Source organism: Macrotis lagotis, chromosome 1, assembly GCF_037893015.1.
Source record: "Macrotis lagotis isolate mMagLag1 chromosome 1, bilby.v1.9.chrom.fasta, whole genome shotgun sequence".
NCBI classification, from domain to species: domain Eukaryota; kingdom Metazoa; phylum Chordata; class Mammalia; order Peramelemorphia; family Peramelidae; genus Macrotis; species Macrotis lagotis.
Window position 1 is genome coordinate 327,579,883 of NC_133658.1, and position 18,815 is coordinate 327,598,697.

Sequence of the window (18,815 nt, forward strand, 5' to 3'; positions counted from 1 at the left end):
TAGCTCAAGTCACCTTTTGCTAATTTAAACACTTGGGAAGGTTGTTTTTCCCTCTTAATTGCTAGTCCAAATTGTTAGCATCCTTGTAACTTCCACCCATTATTCCTAACCTGCCTCCAGAGGCCAAACAGAAGTTTACCACTGAAGGTGACATCTTTAGAGGTTTTCAGGTACATGACCATGAATATAAAGAAGCATTTTGGAAACTTAGCTACATGTAAAGATGGATAGAAACACATTTTCAAATGGATTCTAGCTCTTAACTGCCAATAAAGGAAGCCTTGGCTTCCTTCTTTGCCCCATTCTCTTTATCTGTAAATAAGAGGGTTAGCCTAGATCAGAGTTGTCAATCATGTGACTGGCAACTCCCCATAACACTTCCAAATAGGGCTCGAACCAGATTAAAATGTAATTGGGAAATATTTAACAAAGTAAAAATAGAATAATATGTAGGTAGCACATTGTTATACAGCCTTTTATTATTGATCCCCTTTCTATTTCATTTTGTCACCACCCAACTGTAGATGAACATCCTATATCCTAATATATTTTTCAGCTTTGACATTCTCCAAGACTCAGATTTCAGCTCTTAAAATTTTCTAAACCTTATACTATTAGTGTAATCTTAATTGTAGAATCTGCTCCATCTACTCTGGAGTGGCAAATTTGAATAACCAAGAAAAACTGTCATCAAGTTAGAGTTTATCAATGTACTACACTGTTTCACTTATGCATACACATGGTGTTAAGTCAATTTGTATTTCTAGTTGCTAGAAACCAAAAAACTTGAGTTGGTCACATTTTCTCTGACTTCTGTGAAACAACAGGAAAAAATACTTCTTGCAGGTAAGAACCTCATTCCAGGTGACACACAGCAAGATTCCCAACTGAAATGGTGGTAATAGTATTTAACTAACAACATCTTTGATTTGGGGAACTAAAACTTCTCATAGAGAAGAAGACTGTTTGCTGTGATACTCTCAGAGAAAGTTCATTCTGTTATTCTACTTACTACCTGACTGCATACAAGTTTTAACAAGTAAATTCAAACCCAGACCCTCATTCTAAATTAATATTCCCAGTGTGAATAATCTTGCTAAGAAAAGAGCAATGCCAGTGATATTTTCTCCTCAAAAACATTAATGAAGCAACATGATCTAGGGGAAAGAATACTAATGAAGTAGAGATTTGAAGCCTGACCCTACTGCCTTATAGCTATACAACCTTGGGCAAATTACTGAAACACTGGGGTTTTTTCTGATCTCTAAAATAAGACTGACCTAAATGATTTTCAATTCTGAATAAGGGAAATAAGAAATTTTGAATCTCAACTATTTTGTGCACAATAGTTTTTCAATATAAAATTGATTTAATTTTGTGGTTGTATATGTGCACACACACAACCTTATAAGTATATATTCACAAGTACGCATACACACGTGTAATTTACTCCTAGGTTATCTTGACTAGAAATGGTGGGTTCCATCAAGATATTTCCATCCCCAAAATTTTAATTTGGGAAATATTGAACTAAAACATTCAAATAAAACCCAGCGCCTAAATGTCAATGAGCACATAAAAAGATGTTTACCATATCTCTTAAGAATTCAGAACAGTAGAACATCAAAATTATTCTCACCAGCAACTTCAAGAGAGAAAAAATATATGTCTTATGCATCCTTGAGTCTTTGGCTTAATGGCTTTGCTATGATGGAGCATGTGTTCTCTAGCAAGGATTATTTCCTTCTTGGGGAAGGACTTTACTGTGTGACCTTCAAAGCATGCTAGGTTGCTCCTAGGTGTAGATCTCATTCACAGGAGTCATATAGACTCTCCTTTACCTGGCTATTTTTCATCTCTTATCACATCACTAGAAAGGCCCTGCCTTACAAAGGGGGCCATTTATCTGCTTTTGATGATAAAAAACCATGAAGCTAAAGACAAAAGGGGATTATATTTATTCAATTTATAAAAAGAAGGGAAGAAAGGAACCCAGTTGCTAGGAATAGCAAACAGCAGGCCGAGAGAGTAAGAGGTCTCTTGCCTTCTCCAGTGTTCTGTTAATAGCATCTAACGCCATCTGGAGTCCTTCTCTGGGACCCAATCTTGGAAACCATTCTGCTCACCCTGGACTACATCAGTGCACTACACATACTCTTTAGCATAGCCAGAGGGAGGCAAGCAGACAGTAATTGTACAGACAGGAAACACATCTGTCAGCTTACACTAATTCTGACTGCCAGCAGGTACATCCTCAAGTATTTGCTATGTTACCAAGTGTGGCCAACCACCCACACACACATGGACATTTCTAGCAAAGTCCCCAAGACAAAAGGGAGACAGAAATTGAAGTTAAAGTGTTGAAGTTAAAAGGTCCAAAGCTTGAGTCCCAGCTCAGCCAGGCATTGACCTTGAACAAGTCCCCTTAAGCCCAAGTTCTTTACCTAAAATGAGTTGAATTAAAATCTCTTAAGGTTCTTTCTGGGCATAATATTACATGATTTTGTGTAAGCAGTTCTTTGAAAAATTAATTAGGATTTCATTGGTCCCTGGTGGGGGTGGGGGGGGCGTGAGATAGTATTAAGCACCTTTTGTACCTGAAGGCAGTGGTACTGTTGCCAGTTGTGGCCATAAAGATGGCACCTGCCATGGTCTCTAAAACGATTAATAGAAAGATGCCCTGGTTACTCCAGCTAGTCCCAGTTTTAACTCACCTTCTCAGAGTAATGTTCCCCAGGAAGAGGAGGGTAGTCACACTGCTCTATCTTCTGACAAAGAGAAAAAAGATTCATTTTATCTCCATAGAAGGGACTTTGAAGAGCCGCCATCTGCAGGGAGGAAACAAAATGAATTTTCAGTCTAGCAGCTGCACAAAGCTGCTACTAGATTCTAACAAGTGACTGTGATATTTGGCCACCAACTGGCCCTATCAAGAGGACACTACCCCCACCCCACTTCCTGGGCAAGTCACAAACTCTTGAGTCTCATGTTTCCTTGTCTGTAAAATGGGGATAAAAATGTTTTTTCCACCTGCCTTCTTTGAGAGTAAAGTGCTTTGTAAACCTTAAAGTGCTACAGAAATTGTTATTCAATACACCAAAGATCTATTATCTCTCTGGTAAAAGTAATGCTTTCCAAAATTTTTTTAAGTCATTGGGCCAAAACACATTTATTATCTTGTGGCCAACTAAGTGACAATCTCCCCCATACTTAGCTAAGCTGGTTCCCAGACAACAGTTATGGCTCTGTCATCTGGCACAAGGTCAAAACCTTTCATGCATGAGAGGGCCTGCCAGAGCTTCTGCTCCACTTGCAGAATGTACAAGAATCCTGGGTCACTCTCATGGCAGGAGGAGGCACCAGAAAGATTTCATTGGAGGATAATCAGTTACTGTTATTTCTCCTCTTCTGCCATCTTCCTTCCCTATCAGGCAGCCTAATAAGAGAAATAGTTCCTATTTGTTTTTCTGGTTTTCACACAAAAAAAAAATTAGAAGTAGAAAAGAAAGAAAGAAAAAACTTCTTAAATAGATTATATTAAAAACCACCCATTCAGTTCTGTGGAATCCCACTGAGACATCTGACTTTCTAAGATCAGTGGGATTGGAGGTGGAAGCTGAGTGGGAGGGAAGGACATTTCTTCAGCAAGACCTAGAAATACCCAGATGTATAAAGTATACCTAGGAAAAGGAGAATGAGTATCCATCTATCATAGAAATTATCACAGTGGGAGCCCTATGGTCTGTGATTGCATGGGACCAGAGAAAGGGTCATTTGCTCCCTGGCTGGAAGAATTAGCACCACTTACTTGGGGGAAACTAGGATTGTCCCCTGGCTCCCCAAGAAGAGGCTCTTCAAGAGAGTACAACAATGGAGAAGGGCTGAGACACAAGTGGATAATCCAAATTACACAGGGGCCTCTCAGCTTCATATCCTGCCTGGTTTCACAAGGAAAGTCTGGATCACATCTATCCCCTATGAAAGGATAATAGCAGCAGCCATTCACAACAAAATATCTCTTAGCCCTCTGAGGGGGAAAAAATGCAAATATTACCATTTGACAGATGAGAAAACCAAAACTCAGAAAGGACAATAATGGCAGAGCTGAGACCTGAACCTAGGTCTTCAAATCTTTCTGAGAGTAGCACAAATCAATTTTCCTTTCTGTTAGGAAGTAATGGCAGAAGTTGCTTTAGGTCTCAGTTTCCTCATCTGTAAAATAGTGATAGCATTACTTATGCTACCTACTTCACAGGGTTGTGAGGGAAACATTTTGCAAATGCAAAATAAAAAACTGCACATTTATATGCTGACTTTAGTGCCTCAATTTGTACATTAGTAAGATGTGATCAGACCAGATTTCCCCCCAATTTTTATGTTTTTACATTGCTTATTTCCACATATATACATACAAGTGTTTATATATAAAAATATATTCATGTACATATATATATATATACATAACTATGTGTATAACTATATTCTCCCTAATTTTACCTCTCAGCAAAACACCTCTAGTAAAGAAGAAAAATAATATAGAAAAACTAACACATCAACCAAATCTCCCTTGCTATACCATATTCCACATCCATAATGCTTCCTTTCTGCAAAGAAGGAAAGAAGTTAGATTCTACTTTCTCTTCTTTGTTATCATTTCACAAAATTCCTTTAGTTTCAATGATTTTGTTGGTGTTTTACCATTACATTGCTGTAGTCATAAAAAATTTTCCTTGTTCTGTTTCCTTCATTTTGCATCCTGGTTCCTGTATCTTCCTCTCTTTGATGGTCAAAATCATTTTTTTCTTTTCTTTTTTTAGGTTTTTGCAAGGCAAACTGGGTTAAGTGGCTTGCCCAAGGCCACACAGCTAGGTAATTACTAAGTGTCTGAGACCAGATTTGAACCCGGGTACTCCAGACTTCAGGGCCGGTGCTTTATCCACTATGCCACCTAGCTGCCCCTAAACTCATCATTTCTTACAGGACAGTAATGTTCCATTACATTTAAATACTGAAGTTTGTTTGATCACTTTTGTTCCCAGTTCTTTGGTACCATAAAAAGTGCTACTATAAATATTTTGGTTTTTATAGGACCTTTTTTTTTTTCTCTTTTAAATGACTGATCTCCTTGGGGACAGGTACCTCACCTACCACTGGTTCATTTTAGAGAACTAACTTTGTTCTATTGTAGCTCTAACAACTGTATATTTTAAGGCTCCTTCTACCTCTAAAATTCTATGAAAATATAACATTTAGAGAGTCTTGTTTTGTGCTGGGCCTCCCTCCCTAATCCCCAAACTCTGTCCTAAATAAGCCAGACTAGGCCCTCCAGGATTTTCCTACAACGTCAGAAAGCAGCCAGAGCCTGGCACCTTTACAACTGCTGCCCAGGAACCATCCCCACCCCAGCCCACCATTTACATACGAAGGAACGAACAGCACTAATCAGGTTTGTCTTCAAAGGGAGAGCAGGAAACTATGGAGAGGCTAGGCAAAGCGAGTGGCACGCCGGCCCAGCATGCGGCCTGGGCTGTGCCCCATCTGCTTATTAATCCGTAATGGGATTCAAGTGTTTCTTGTCACTCTCGCTCACTGTTACCTCCAGTGCCAAACAATGGGGCAATGCCTCATCCTAATGAAGCACCGTTGGCTAATTGTGCCTGATACCTCCTCCGTTTGGAGGCCCGTTTTCAAACCATTTTTTTGCAAGCTGCATCAAATCACCAAGCTCTTCCCATTAGCCTGGGCTGAGGGGGATATGCTACACTCTGGTTTTAATAAGGGAACCATTTGATAATTGTTAGGCCTTCGCTCATTATCATGCACCGGGGAGACTGTCCAAAGAACACCGTCTTGTTGCAGAAACACACAGCTAGCTTCCAGCAGAGCAGTGATTTTTTTTGTCTGTGGGTTGTTTTTAAAAAATAGTAATCCAGCCCCTCTACTGTGTCCCCTTGCACAGTATAGGATCTGAGACATGTTGCCCAAGGAATTGTTGAAGGACACAAGGGTTCAAGAGTGGCAGAGCTGGATATCCAGACTATGTGTCCCTAGTGAGGAAGCCTTGGGGAGTCAGGACACCAGGAGTTCTAGTCACTAGCTCCATGGCTATTGGCACTGCCAGCCAGGTTGGATGCCCAACTGCTGGCCCAACCAGCCTTGCTGGTCCCTGCTACCTCCTGACTCCTCTCCTTCCTTCCTTCAAGGGACAGTTATACCACTTCTTCCATGATGCCTTCTTGTTCCCCTTAAGTAGGGGAGACCATTCCTTACTCAGAACTCTTGAGCCACTGTTTGACCTTTCTCAGGTACTTAAATAATTTTCTAATTTCTATCAGAGTTCCCTGTATAAATGTCCTCTTCTCCACTCACCAGTGGGAGACCCTCCCTGAGGGCAGGAACTAGGCTGATTTTCAACCTTGACCATGATGATTGTCATTACATGCTTAATAAATATTTGTTGAACTTTTCATGGCTCTAGAAGTGATAGGATATGTGTTCTGTGCAGGGACAGGGATCAGACACAATAGAAGAGCTTCTGGCATTCTGCAAAGTGGCAACACTCAGGGGATACAATTCAAATAATCAAAATGGTAACCAAAGGTGCATGGGTTAATTGGACAGCTACAAGAGTACATCTGTTGCCCTGGCAGAGAGCAGCTGGGAGACCAGAGGAGTCAATCTAAGTCATTTGAATATATCACTTGAGCAAGAAAGAAAAAGGATTAAGCTGAATTCTCTTATGTGCCAGTTATTACTGTTCAGAGGAGGAAGCAGCAGTGAAAACTGTTATATGAGGCTTTAGGAATCACCTCCCTGTGCCCGACTGTGACCTGGCAAGAGCAAATGCTCAGCAGCGGTGGAGTAGAAGGAATGCTGACTTTGGAGCTGTGAGAAACCCAGATTTGAATCTTGGCTTCCCCACTTAGCTGGCTGGGCTAACTGGACAAGTTAACCTCTTGGAACCTCAGTCTCCTCATCTGTAACCTGAGAATAAAAACACTATGCCTCTTTCAAAACAGTTGTGAAGAAAGGGCTTTGCAATGCCTAAAGCATTATTTCTAAAAATTATTTTATCATTGGCAAAGGATGTCTCTTCCAACAATCCTGTGTGTTGAGCAGCCGAAAATGTAGAATCCCGATTGTACAGATGAGTCTCTGAGTCTGTTTCATACACCCTCTGTCAAACTACCTCAGATTCAGACCACCTTTGTTTCCTTCCTCCTGAGCCCCTCCACCTGGCTTAAATGTCACTTTACCTAGAATCTGTATTTGGGCCATTATCTCCACCCCTCTTCCAGACTCAAGTCTCTTATTCTATTGAGCCCCCAACCAAGGAGTCAGCTTTGCCAGTCAAGGCAAACAGCAGTGCTTGTGTCCCATAGCTTGAAACTACAGTACGGGCTGCAGTTAGAAAGAACCCTGGGGCTGGAATTAGAATATTTGAGTTCAAATTCCAATTAAGATAGACTTCGTGGGAGGGTCACTTCCTCTTTCTGAGCCTAACTCCCTCATTTTGCAGATAAGGAAACTAAGAGAAGCGGAGGGGCCGAGGCCAGATTCAAACATCAGTGTTCTCATTCTAATGATGAGGAGAACAACAATATTAAATGCTCACGTTTAAATGTGCTGGGTATTAGATCCTCACAACTTGGGAGAATCCGTGCTATTATCACTCTCATTTTTAAAATGAAGAAACAAATAGAATTAAGTAACTTACCCAGGGTCACCCAGCTAGGAAGTGTCTGAGGGCAAATTTAAACTCAGGACTTCCTGCCTCTACCCTATCTATCCACGGAGCTCCCTCACTGCCTTCTAGATCAGCTGCTTCCCTCATCACACTGCCAGCTGGATCATACCGGAACAATCCTTACCTTAAAGCATTATTATGAGGAACAGTGTTCTGTGAAATCCAAAAGCAGGGCCTTCTCAAACCTTTTTCAGTCTCCTATGTCCGTGGTCTAAATCTAGCAAACCGTCCTATATTCCCCATTGAATGTGAAAAATAAATTTTAAAATTGATCATGCGTATACAGACAAGAGCTAAAGTGGGGGGGGGGGGGGCCCTAGGTGGTACAGTGGATAGAACATCGGCCCTGGAGTCAGGAGGACCTGAATTCAAATCCGCCCCAGACACTTAGTAATGACCTAGCTGTGTGACCTTGCGCAAGCCAACTTAACCCCACTGCCTTGCAAAACAAAAAAACTAAAAATAGCTAAAGTGGAGAGAGTAATTACTTTCAAAAAGAAGCTATTTGCTAACTATTCCTCCCGGCCCTCTGTCAAGCTTTCCCCCAGCTTGGGGACCCTACCCCCAACCCAAAACACTCTAGAAAGATCATCGGCGCTTGGCGGGTTTGCTTTGCCCTGAGCAGGTGCCCACTAGACGGAAACCATAAATCCCGCTTCCACAAGTTCACGAGCCCCCTCCTCGCTGCAGCCCGGGGGTTCGGAAGCGCCCCCCCATTCCGCATTCCTTCGGATTTGAAGCCGATGCTGAGCTGCAGATGCCCTGGGCCCGGCGGACAGCCCCGGCCCGGCCCCGCCCCGCCCCGCCCCGCGGACAGCCCCGGCCCGGCCCCGCCCCGCCCCGCGGACAGCCCCGGCCCGGCCCGCTTCCCTGCCGCCCCGGTTCGGCCTCGGCCCCGGGCTGCCTGTGGCGGGCTTGGCGGCCCCGGCTGGGAGCCTCCGTGTGAATACATAAATTCGGAGGCGCCGGGGCTGCCCGCTGGGAGCCTCCGCGGGGCGCCCCGGATAATGACAATAAAGCACCAGCTCCTCCCGGGCGCCCGGCGGGGGCCGCCAGCGGGCCGGCTCGGGAGGGGCGGCCTCATGGCCAAATTGGGGACAAAGGTCCGAGGCGCCTCGGCCTCACCCGCTCCCTTCCTGCCCCATTTACACGCGTCCCCCGCGGCGCTTGGCCCTGCTCACTTCTCCCCTAAAAAACAAGTTATTCAAGTCTTCTTACCCTCCAAGCCAGCTAGGCCACATTTCCTACCCTTTTGCCTCCTTCCTTCCTTCCCCACCATCAGGGTCGACTCCTGCGGTGGCACTAGGAAAGGAAAGACCCCAGGCTTCTCGTCCATGGGGCAAACCCCCGCCTTCTGGTGGGGCCCTGAGTTTCCTCATCTTTAAAAGGAAGGGCTGAGCAGGAGGATTTCTAGGACCTCCGGCAGCTCTAAAGCCTATTAGTGGTTCACGTTTTAGCATTCTTGATGATGATGAGAAGGATCCTCTCATCTCTCATGGTCAAGGTCCAATGTTCCGACAGCCTTTCTTCTAAAGTCACCCTTGCAGGTCTCGCATTCTTCATCCTTGTTCTAAAGTCGTCCACCCCTGCCCCGCAAAGTCGTTCAGTCATGAATTGGGGTCTTTGTGAAGCCATTTAGACTTTTCTTGGCAAAGATGCTGGAGTGAGTTGCCAGTTCCCTTTCCATCTCATCTTAGAGGTGAGGAAACTGAGGCAAACAAGGTAACATGACTTGGCCAGGGTCACACAGCTAGGAAGTGTCTGAGGTTGGCTTTGAATTCATGAAAATAAGTCTTCTTGTCTCCAGCTGTCCTTCTCTCTCTCTCTCTCTCTCTCTCTCTCTCTCTCTCTCTCTCTCTCTCTCGGACATAAAGGTGATAGGTGACTCAAAAAAAGAGGGACACTGTCTAGGGGAAAGTACAGCAGAAAAGACATTGGTTTCAGAACCATGGAGACCTGGGCTCCCATACTTGGGTCTGCTTCTTTGGCTGCCAGTCTTCTTAAAATAAAGAGCAGACCACGATGTTCTCTGAAAGATTCAAGGGTCCATAGGGCATGAGTGATTATGAATGATTCCATGTCAACATGGCAGATGCTCAGTGAAGTCCCCCAGGGATCTGTGCTTAGTCCTATGCTGTTAAAGATTTTTATCAATAAGATGGATAAAAACTTAGGTGATATGCTCATTAGATTTGTAAATGAAGTAGAACTGGAACACCATTCTGTTTCCTAATAAGCTAGAGAACTGGGATGAACTTAGTAAGATGGAATTCAGTAGGGGTTTGTCAAGTCTTACAACTGGGTACATAAGAAATCAACTTCTTTGGACATAGAGAATTGTGATTAGAGTTGTTTTTAAAAAATATATGGAGGTGTTAGAGGACTGCAAGTTCAATATGAGTTCAGCAGTGTTAGCCAGAAAAGTTAAAGTGGTATTGGACTACATTAAGAGGGTCATAATTTCCAGGAATAGAGAAGTGATAGTTACAGCTAATATTTATATATGGCTAACATTTATATAGTTTTACTATGTGCCAGACATGTGATAACTGCTTTATAAATATTATCTCATTTGATCCTCACAATAACCCTGAGAGTTAGGTGCCATTATTAGATGGGGGAATTGAGGCAAATATGTGTTAAATGACTTGCCCAGAGTCACAAGAGTGTCTGAGATGGGATTTGAACACTTGCTGATTCAATGCCTGGCTCTCTCTCCACTGGGCTGCCTAACTACTATTATGTAATGTTATGATGACTTAATTAGTGACCCAGTCAACCAGACTAAAAGTCTTCAAAGATGTTGAGGATATTGTAGAGAGGGTTCCTCTTAAATAACATTATTTCCAGGTCTCTTTCCACCGCTGAGATTTTAACATTCTGTGTCTGGAACTCCAGACCCAGCTTTTCTGGTTTGGGATGTTAGAAGAAAGTGTTAACATTAGGTGGAGCACTGATCTTGAAATCAGGAAATCCTCAGATACTAGTTCTGTGGTCTTGGACAAGTCACTTGACCTCTACTTGCCTCAATTTCCTCAACTGTAAAAATAGGCAATAGTATTAGTACTTACCTCTCAATGTCACTGTGAAGCTCAAATGACATGACATTTGTAGTAAAAGGGCATAGAGTGCCTAGAACAATGCTAATTAAATAGCATTGTTTTAATTATTAATATAACTATCTTTAGGAATAATATTCCTAAGTTATTAGGAATTTTTAGGAATTATTAGGAAGTTTGTCTTAAATAAGAATGAGCAAAATTGACTTCCTTGACATTCCACTTATTGCTCTTTTGGGCTGACCAACCCATGTACAATTCTTCTTCCAAAGACTTTGTCAGTACTTAAGACAAATAGATGGTCACTTCCTAAGTCTTAGTTTTTTTTTTCTATGATCATTGCACTTCAATAGTTTTAAGTCCCTTCCCAGACAAGTTTGTTCATGTCCCACCCTGGAAATGTGAAATCTAGAAATGACCACAATACTCCAAGGGTGGGGGTGCTGCCATAGCCAGATTCTTCTCTTTCATAAAATAAGCTTTGATAGGCATGGAGGAAATAAATAAATAGAGGGGGCAGAGGGGTTGGTTAGAAGAGCAGCTACCATTTCTAGAATGCCTCAAGCTTTCCCAGATATTCTCCTTACAACACTGTGAAGATGCTGGTAAAGGTGTGACTGCCTCTATTTAATGGATAGGGATGAAGTGATATGGTGTCCATAATCACACACTGAACAAGTCATAGGAGGGAACTATGGTTCAAATGCCTCATTTTACAGTCAAGGAAATTGAAAACTATAGAGATGAAGTGACTTGTCCATAGTCACTTAGGTAATGTCCTGGAATCCAGGACCTCTGGCTCAAATTTTTGCATTGTCTTTGTAGACCTGGAATTCAAACTCAGACCTTCCTTATTCCAAGACAGTATTCTTTCTATTTCATGAAATGATCCAATTTTCCTCATTTTTATGCTATAGGCAGATTAGGGTCCCTGGACAGATTTTGCTCCCAGTTGAGGCTGTGTTAAATTCTCTTTTGAATAAGGTAAAGGATTGTTCAGCTCTCAGATATTCCCAAAGGCTGTTTAATCCCTCTAGCAGGATTGTATTGATCTACTTCATTGACTTCTAGGACCAATAGTTCCCTCCTTACTTGCAAACCACAGCAGCAGGTCCTCCCTCCTATGCTCCAAACAAATAAATCAACCCCTATCGAACTGAGGGGTCTCATGACTGGTAATACACTAGATGAGACATTAGCTTGTTAAGCAAACATTTAGTTACCTCAGTTGATGATTGGAAAGGAAGAACTGGGTGAGTGAAAATCCAATGCTATCTTCACTTTCAAAGTGGAATCTGATAAATGGGAGTCACATGAGCCAAGAAGGACAAAGAGCTGGTTTGTGTAATCAGGGTCTGGTGGGGGGGGGGGGCAACCCCATCAGTCTTATTAGTATTAAAACCAAGGAGGCCAGGCAACCTGTGCCTTGAGAGATGTGAGAGTTGATCAGAGATTCAATGGAGAAGAGGTTTGGGTCCTCAGACTTGAGGGGCAGTTTGGAATGGGAAGATGCCCTCCCTGTGTGGCTTTGAGCAAGACTTCCACATCTCAGGCTCAACTCTCTCTTTTTATAAAACTAAAACTGGGGGCAGCTAGGTGGTGCAGTGGATAGAGCACCAGTCCTGGAGTCAGGAGGACCTGGGTTCAAATCCAGCCTCAGACACTTAATAATTGCCTGGCTGTGTGACCTTGGGCAAGTTACTTAACTCCATTGCCTTAAATAAAATAAAAAAAATTTTTTTAAACCTGAAACTGGACTAGATGACATTCAATGGTGCCCTCCAGCTTTTACAGTCTTTTCTAAACAGTGAAGCTCTTTATGACCTTGCAAATGACCCATAGGCAATTTCTCCAACATGGGCTGCCATCTCCTCTTTCTCTGCCTTTGTCCTAGCTGTCCCACACCTGGACTAGGCAACCTCCTAGGTACCTTCTTACCTTCCCTGATTACCTTCCAGTCTCAACTCATTTCCCCACCTACTCAGGAGGCCTTTTCTGCATTGTTCCCTCTCCCCTCACCCCAACTACTAATACCTTCCCATTCCAGAGTGTCTCCCATGTTTTCTGTATATATCTTCTCCTTTGTTTATATGTGACCTAATTATTAGAATGTAAGACCCATGAAGATAGAGACTGGGTCTTTTTTTGCCTTTCTCTATATCTCCAGCACTTAGCAAATTACCTGGCAACATCGTAAACATTTAATAAATGCTTTTGGACTTGATTTGTTTTAACTTGTAAGGGCCCTAATAGCTCTAACATTTTGTTTTTATTTTGTGTTCAAAAAGTGGTTCCAGTTGACATTCTATACTGTATGTTCTGAAAACAAATGAAAGCCAATGAGATAATATTTTGAGCAGAGATATCAAAGCAGGGCCTGCAAAACTCTCCAGTGTAGTCAGAATCAGATTAAAATGTAATTGAGAAATGTGTAACAAAATAAACAAAAAGATAATACAACATAATGTAAATTTGAAGTTAATATGTGGCCCTGTTTTTATTAGAGTTCAACACTAAGGAGAGTACATAATAAACTTAAAAGTATTATAAATACACACACACACACACACACACACACACACACATACATACATACATAGAATCAGCTATAATTATCATTAGGTGGGTCAGTGTATAATGTGCCAAGCCTAAAGAAAGGAAGACTTATCTTCTCAAATTAAAATCTGACTTCTGACACTTACTGGCTGTGGGACCCTGGGCAAATCACTTAATCCTGTTTCCCTCAGTTTCCTTAAAGAGAGGATGTGGCAAACCACTGCCATATCTTTGCCAAGAAAACCCGAAATGAGATCACAAAGAGTTGAACATGACTAAAATGACTGAAAAACATTATTATTTTTAACATCCCTTCCAATTTTTGAAATCCTTAAATATACACATATATTATATAATACATAGATGTATGGAATATATCTAAGTATAGATTTACTTCATGTACTCCATTCTACTCAGAACATGTGAAGGATTCCCTGTGGAGGATTTATGGAGGAGAATTATCAAGGATAAGAAGGTAAGAATGGTTATAAATCAAAAGCAATAAAGGAAGTAACCTCAAGAGGCCATGGGTCCATGGAAATATAGATATTGTATATCCACAAATGAGCCTCATCATGGTATAAAGAAAACCCTGGACCCTCAAAGACTATATCTGGGGAACCCAAAATCTGACAGGTCTGACTGAGACTGAGAAGCTTCATGATGTCCATGTCTGTTGACCTGGGACCAGTCTCTCTAAGTGCCTCCTAGTTTAAGAGTCCCTTTCATGGAACTCTACAACTTTGTTCTTCCAGCTCAGGTCTCTATGACTTCACTTTCCTCTGGTTCTCCTAATCCCAACTTCTCTTCAGCAGTGTGTTAGACTCAGAGTCAGGAAGACATGTGTTCAAATCCTGTCTCAAATGTTTATTATTTGTGTGATCCACAATTTGAATCGTTTTTAGACTCAGTTTCCTTATCGATAAAATGGGGATAATAATGGTATCCACCTCATAGGTTGTGAGGAATAAATGAAATAAATTATATAAAGTGCTTTGCAAACTAAAAGTGTATATGAACATTAGCTATAATTATGATGGTGATGTCTTATTAGCTGGATCCTCTTCCTTCTCCCTAAATGCAGGTCATTTTCACAAAATTTGAGATTTGGAAGGGACTTCACAGGTCCTTTTCTTACAACTTTTATTCGATTGGAAATCCTGCATATACCTCCATAAGATTTCTGATAAGCACCCATTCAACCTTTTTTGGAAGTTCTCTTGTGATGGAAAACTCTGAATCTCAATAGAAAATTCATTCCATTTGGGGACCCTTCTCAATGTTTGGAAATTTTACCCTAAATCTAATTCCAGATCTGCCACACTGCAGCTTTATCAAGAGCATATCAAGAGTAGAAGGAAATCAAAGCTTCGACTACCAGTTTGTTGCATGTTTCTCAAATCTGTAGCTTTACTTGTGTTCTCTCTTCTAAGCTCTAGACATGCAACTCAAATTACTTCCTGGATATCCATATCTAGATGCTAGATAGGTGCCTCAAATGTGACCAAAGCAAGTTCATAATTCATTATCCTGCCTCACAATTGTCACCCATCCTTCTCTCTATATACTAATGATATCACTATTCACTAGTCACCCAAGCTCAAAATGTCAGAATTATCTTTGACTCTTTTGGCTCTTTTATTTCAAATATTTAATCAGCTTCCCAGTCCTATAAATCTACCTCTGCAATATCTCCCTTGTCCCAAAGGCAATCTCCTAGTTCAACCTTTTGCTTATCTCTATCTAGACTTTTGCAACAAGTAAAATCAGTCTTCCTGCCTTTGATCTTTCCCCTTCTACTCCATCCTAATACCTGCCTGATTAATCTTGTTAAATAGCTCTATTCATGTAATTATACTAGCAAAAAAAGAAATCAGTGGTTCTTTATTCCTATGAAAGCAAAAGGCTCCATGTCCCAGGGAAAGCAACCTTCTTATTCCATGCCTTGATTTCCTTAATCAAATGAGAACATTCAGCTCATTGAGCTACCTATAGTACAGCTAAGTATAAAATGCTTAAAACTGGCATTCAAAGCCCTCTACTCTACCTCTCCAGTCTTATTTCCAACTGCTTTCCTTCATCTTTCCATTTCATACAAATTATCTTGGTTATTATGTTCTGCATAAGTACATGCTCTTTCCTATTTTCTATATTCTATGGTCCCGAATTGAGATCTTCCAGCTAAGAAGGACCTTTAAAAAGCATCTAGTCCAATTTTCTCACTTTATAGATGAGAAAAAGAGATTAAGTCATTACCTAAAGTCATATAGATAATAAAGAACAAAGTTGATTCTTGACACATGGTTAGAGCTTGAATATTCCTATATTAGTTTGGGTTTTTTTTGGGGGGGACAATAGTTGTTTTTGTCCCATGCCTTAACTTTGATACATTTACCTTAAATACTCTCCCCCCCACAACATAAATTTAAATCATTAAAATTTCTTACCTCATACAATAAACACCCCAAAGACCAGATATCAGACTTAAAGTTATAGCCATTTTCATGAATTCTCTCTGGAGACATGTAGTAAGGTGTTCCAACTGAAATGAAGCAAGGAAAAGATATTCACTCTTTTTTTTTGGCTAAAGAAGAAAAAGTCATCAAAACCTGGAAAGGTAGCAGTATAGTAGATAAAACTTTAGACTGGAAAACAGAAGGCATTCTCATCTTAGATTGGGTATATAAAATCATCTTTCTCACCTCAGTTTCTTCACCTCAGTAAATTGAACTTGACAAATTCCAAGGTTCTCCCTAGTAATTAACTCTTTTTTCAAACATTCAGTGTTAAAATAATTGTTGTTCTAAGGTTACTTCTAGGTCTTACTATGTTCTAAGATCCCCTTTTGCCCTAACATTTTACAATTGTATTTCCCTCTCTTCCTTGCTGAAGGAAGTTATTAAAAGATAGCTTTTCCAATGGACAATACACATCAAATGCTGTTTGTTTTCCCCATCAGTCTGAGAGTTTTTTGTTATAGCCAAAGTACCCTATCAGATCTTTAAATAAACTGGAAGGTGGGTTGGAGATGCAGAGAGAGAGAAGAAAATGTAAAACTTGCAGAAAGTATGGGCATGCCTGCATTGTCAATCTACTTCAGAAAAATGAATCACATAGAAATGAATCTTCTTTATTTCTCTCCTCCCCCCCTTCCCTTCCTTGCTCCTTACCTTCCCTCCTATCTTCTTTCCTTTCACTCTACGGTTCTTTTGGGCAAAACTTCACCTTTCTAAATTCCTCTCCCTACAAATGTGTGTGTTTATACACATACATGTACAGATATAATTATATATACATTTATCTACTCCAAACTAGCACCACACTCTAGCTTTCCTCCCAGTATACTATTATAGCATATATGTGTATATATAAAGACTGATTATTTTTAGTATGTATGTATTGTAGAATATATCATATTTTTAATATATATGCATATATATATACCAACCCCTTCCACAAAACCATGTGTGTGTATATGTATGTGTGTGTGTGTGTGTGTGTGTGTGTGATTTCTGCAGGCATTCATTAAGTGCCTACTATGTATAGAGTATTTTTGCTTTACACTTGAGAAAAGGTACAGTTTATATAAGATAAAGTACCTGCCTTTAACTTACTCTGTGACCACCCAAATGAGGATTTGTAAATCAGGGAGGACATTTTATGAAAGGATTTGCTACACCATTCTTTTCCATAATATGCATCCCTTTAAATACTTAAGATTTATAAATTTTTATAGCGAATTTTTAGGAAATACTTCATTTGTGTGAATTTCTGCTTGTATACAGATGAGACAATTAATGAGACAAAGACTCATCAAGTCAGTAGCAGAGAAGGCTCAGAGGGTGATTCATTATCTGAAGGAAAGGGGTTTTTCCCAGCCTAAGTTTATCCTTTGCCACATGCAACTCTGAGCCACAGTTACAAGTGTGAATGAGGTCAGAGACTCATCCTGGGACATCAACATCATCTTGGTTGCTTTGTGCTCCATACACTACAAGTGAGAAGAACCAGCATCCGATGCTACAAATTCCCCCATCTATTCCAGACGGGTTTCATTAGTGTGCAGAGATGCTGTGAGAGAGCAGAGCACACCACAGGTATGATGGGAAAGAAGGAAGCAGTACAGTCATGGGAACTTGTCCATCAATGGCCAGTAAATTAGGAGAATGTTCCTTTGTTGGTATTTCTGTTCTCAACCTAATGGCTTCTTTATTTCAGTAGTGGCTATGCACCAGACACTGTCATTACCAGATCCAAGGAGTTTTAGCACCCTTCCCTGCTTCTCTGACCCTCCAGTAATATCACTTCAGAAGCAGGCTGAATCTAAAATCTTCAATCCTGGGTTCAAAACCTAAGTCCACAACTTAGTACCCAGGAAGCCCCTGGCAAGGTCACTTTCTCTCTCTGGGACTCAGTTTCCTCATTTATTAAATGAAATGTATTCATTTCAATACAATTCAATTCAACAAATATGTATTAAGTTCCTATTGGCTGGGAGCCCAAAAGCCCTAAGCCCTAAGATTCATCACTAGGAATGATACAGAGTTCAGATAGGATATAAACCGCTGACCTCATAATATGAGTCAACATTTTAATAACAGAATTAAAACACACAACCAGATAACTGCACAATAAATAAATGCACTGGAGAGATACAGGATATTATGTCAGAGCTAAGGAAAAACTTCCTAGCAATAATTTACCTTTATATACTACTTTACAGTTAAAAGGAATGTAATATACATTTTCTAGACACTCCTACTCTATAAAATTTGCAAGATTATTCAGGTTCAAAGGAGGTAATAGCTGTAAAGCAACTTGTAACCCTAAAAACACTACATATATATAAGCTATTTCAATTCCTGTCTGAGGACTTCCTAGTATTAAAAATGATGATAATTTTCTGAGAATGGTCTCATTCTTGATTTTTGTAGTTTTGCTCTAAGATTGTCCAGCTGCAGTACAGTCACATGTAATGCTTGATGTAAATAATGAGCATATCTCATTAGAGTTATGTTGAAATCATAGGATATTAGAGTTGGCTGGGTCCCAAGAATATAGCATATTAGGATACAGAACAGAAAACATGGGCTGTCAAAATCAGAAGGGACTGGAAAACAGAATGTTAGATCTAGAAGAGCCCTGAGAATATAGCATGTGAGACTACAGAACATAGAACACAGAATGTCAAAACCAGAAGGGACTAGAAAACAAAGAAGGTTAGGGATGGAAGGAACCTGTGAGTGTTGAATGGTAGATCAGAGAATGTTAGTGCTGGGAGAAATCTTAGACATGAGCTAGTCCAGTCACCTGAGGGAATTCAATAAAGAGAGTCTGACTGAACCCAAGCCAACAAAACTCAGGAGTTACTACTGACTGATCTTAAAATAGACAATTTGATAAGGGAATCTTTTATTGTTTCTGTTTCAACAGCACCTTCCAGCAAATCTCTA

The 18,815-nt window shown here is 40.6% G+C and overlaps 1 protein-coding gene across 3 annotated transcripts in view; it reads right to left on the reverse strand.

Moving 5' to 3' along the window:
* NEK6 (NIMA related kinase 6) overlaps positions 1–18,815 on the reverse strand; it is a 128,534-nt gene that overhangs the window by 2,950 nt on the left and 106,769 nt on the right. For all 3 annotated transcript variants that reach the window (XM_074211606.1, XM_074211604.1, XM_074211605.1), the window contains exons 8-9: positions 15,810–15,904; positions 2,715–2,828 (exon numbers count right to left, since the gene is read on the reverse strand). In XM_074211606.1, the coding sequence (XP_074067707.1) occupies positions 2,715–2,828; positions 15,810–15,904 (209 nt within the window). The remainder of the gene's footprint in view (positions 1–2,714; positions 2,829–15,809; positions 15,905–18,815) is intronic.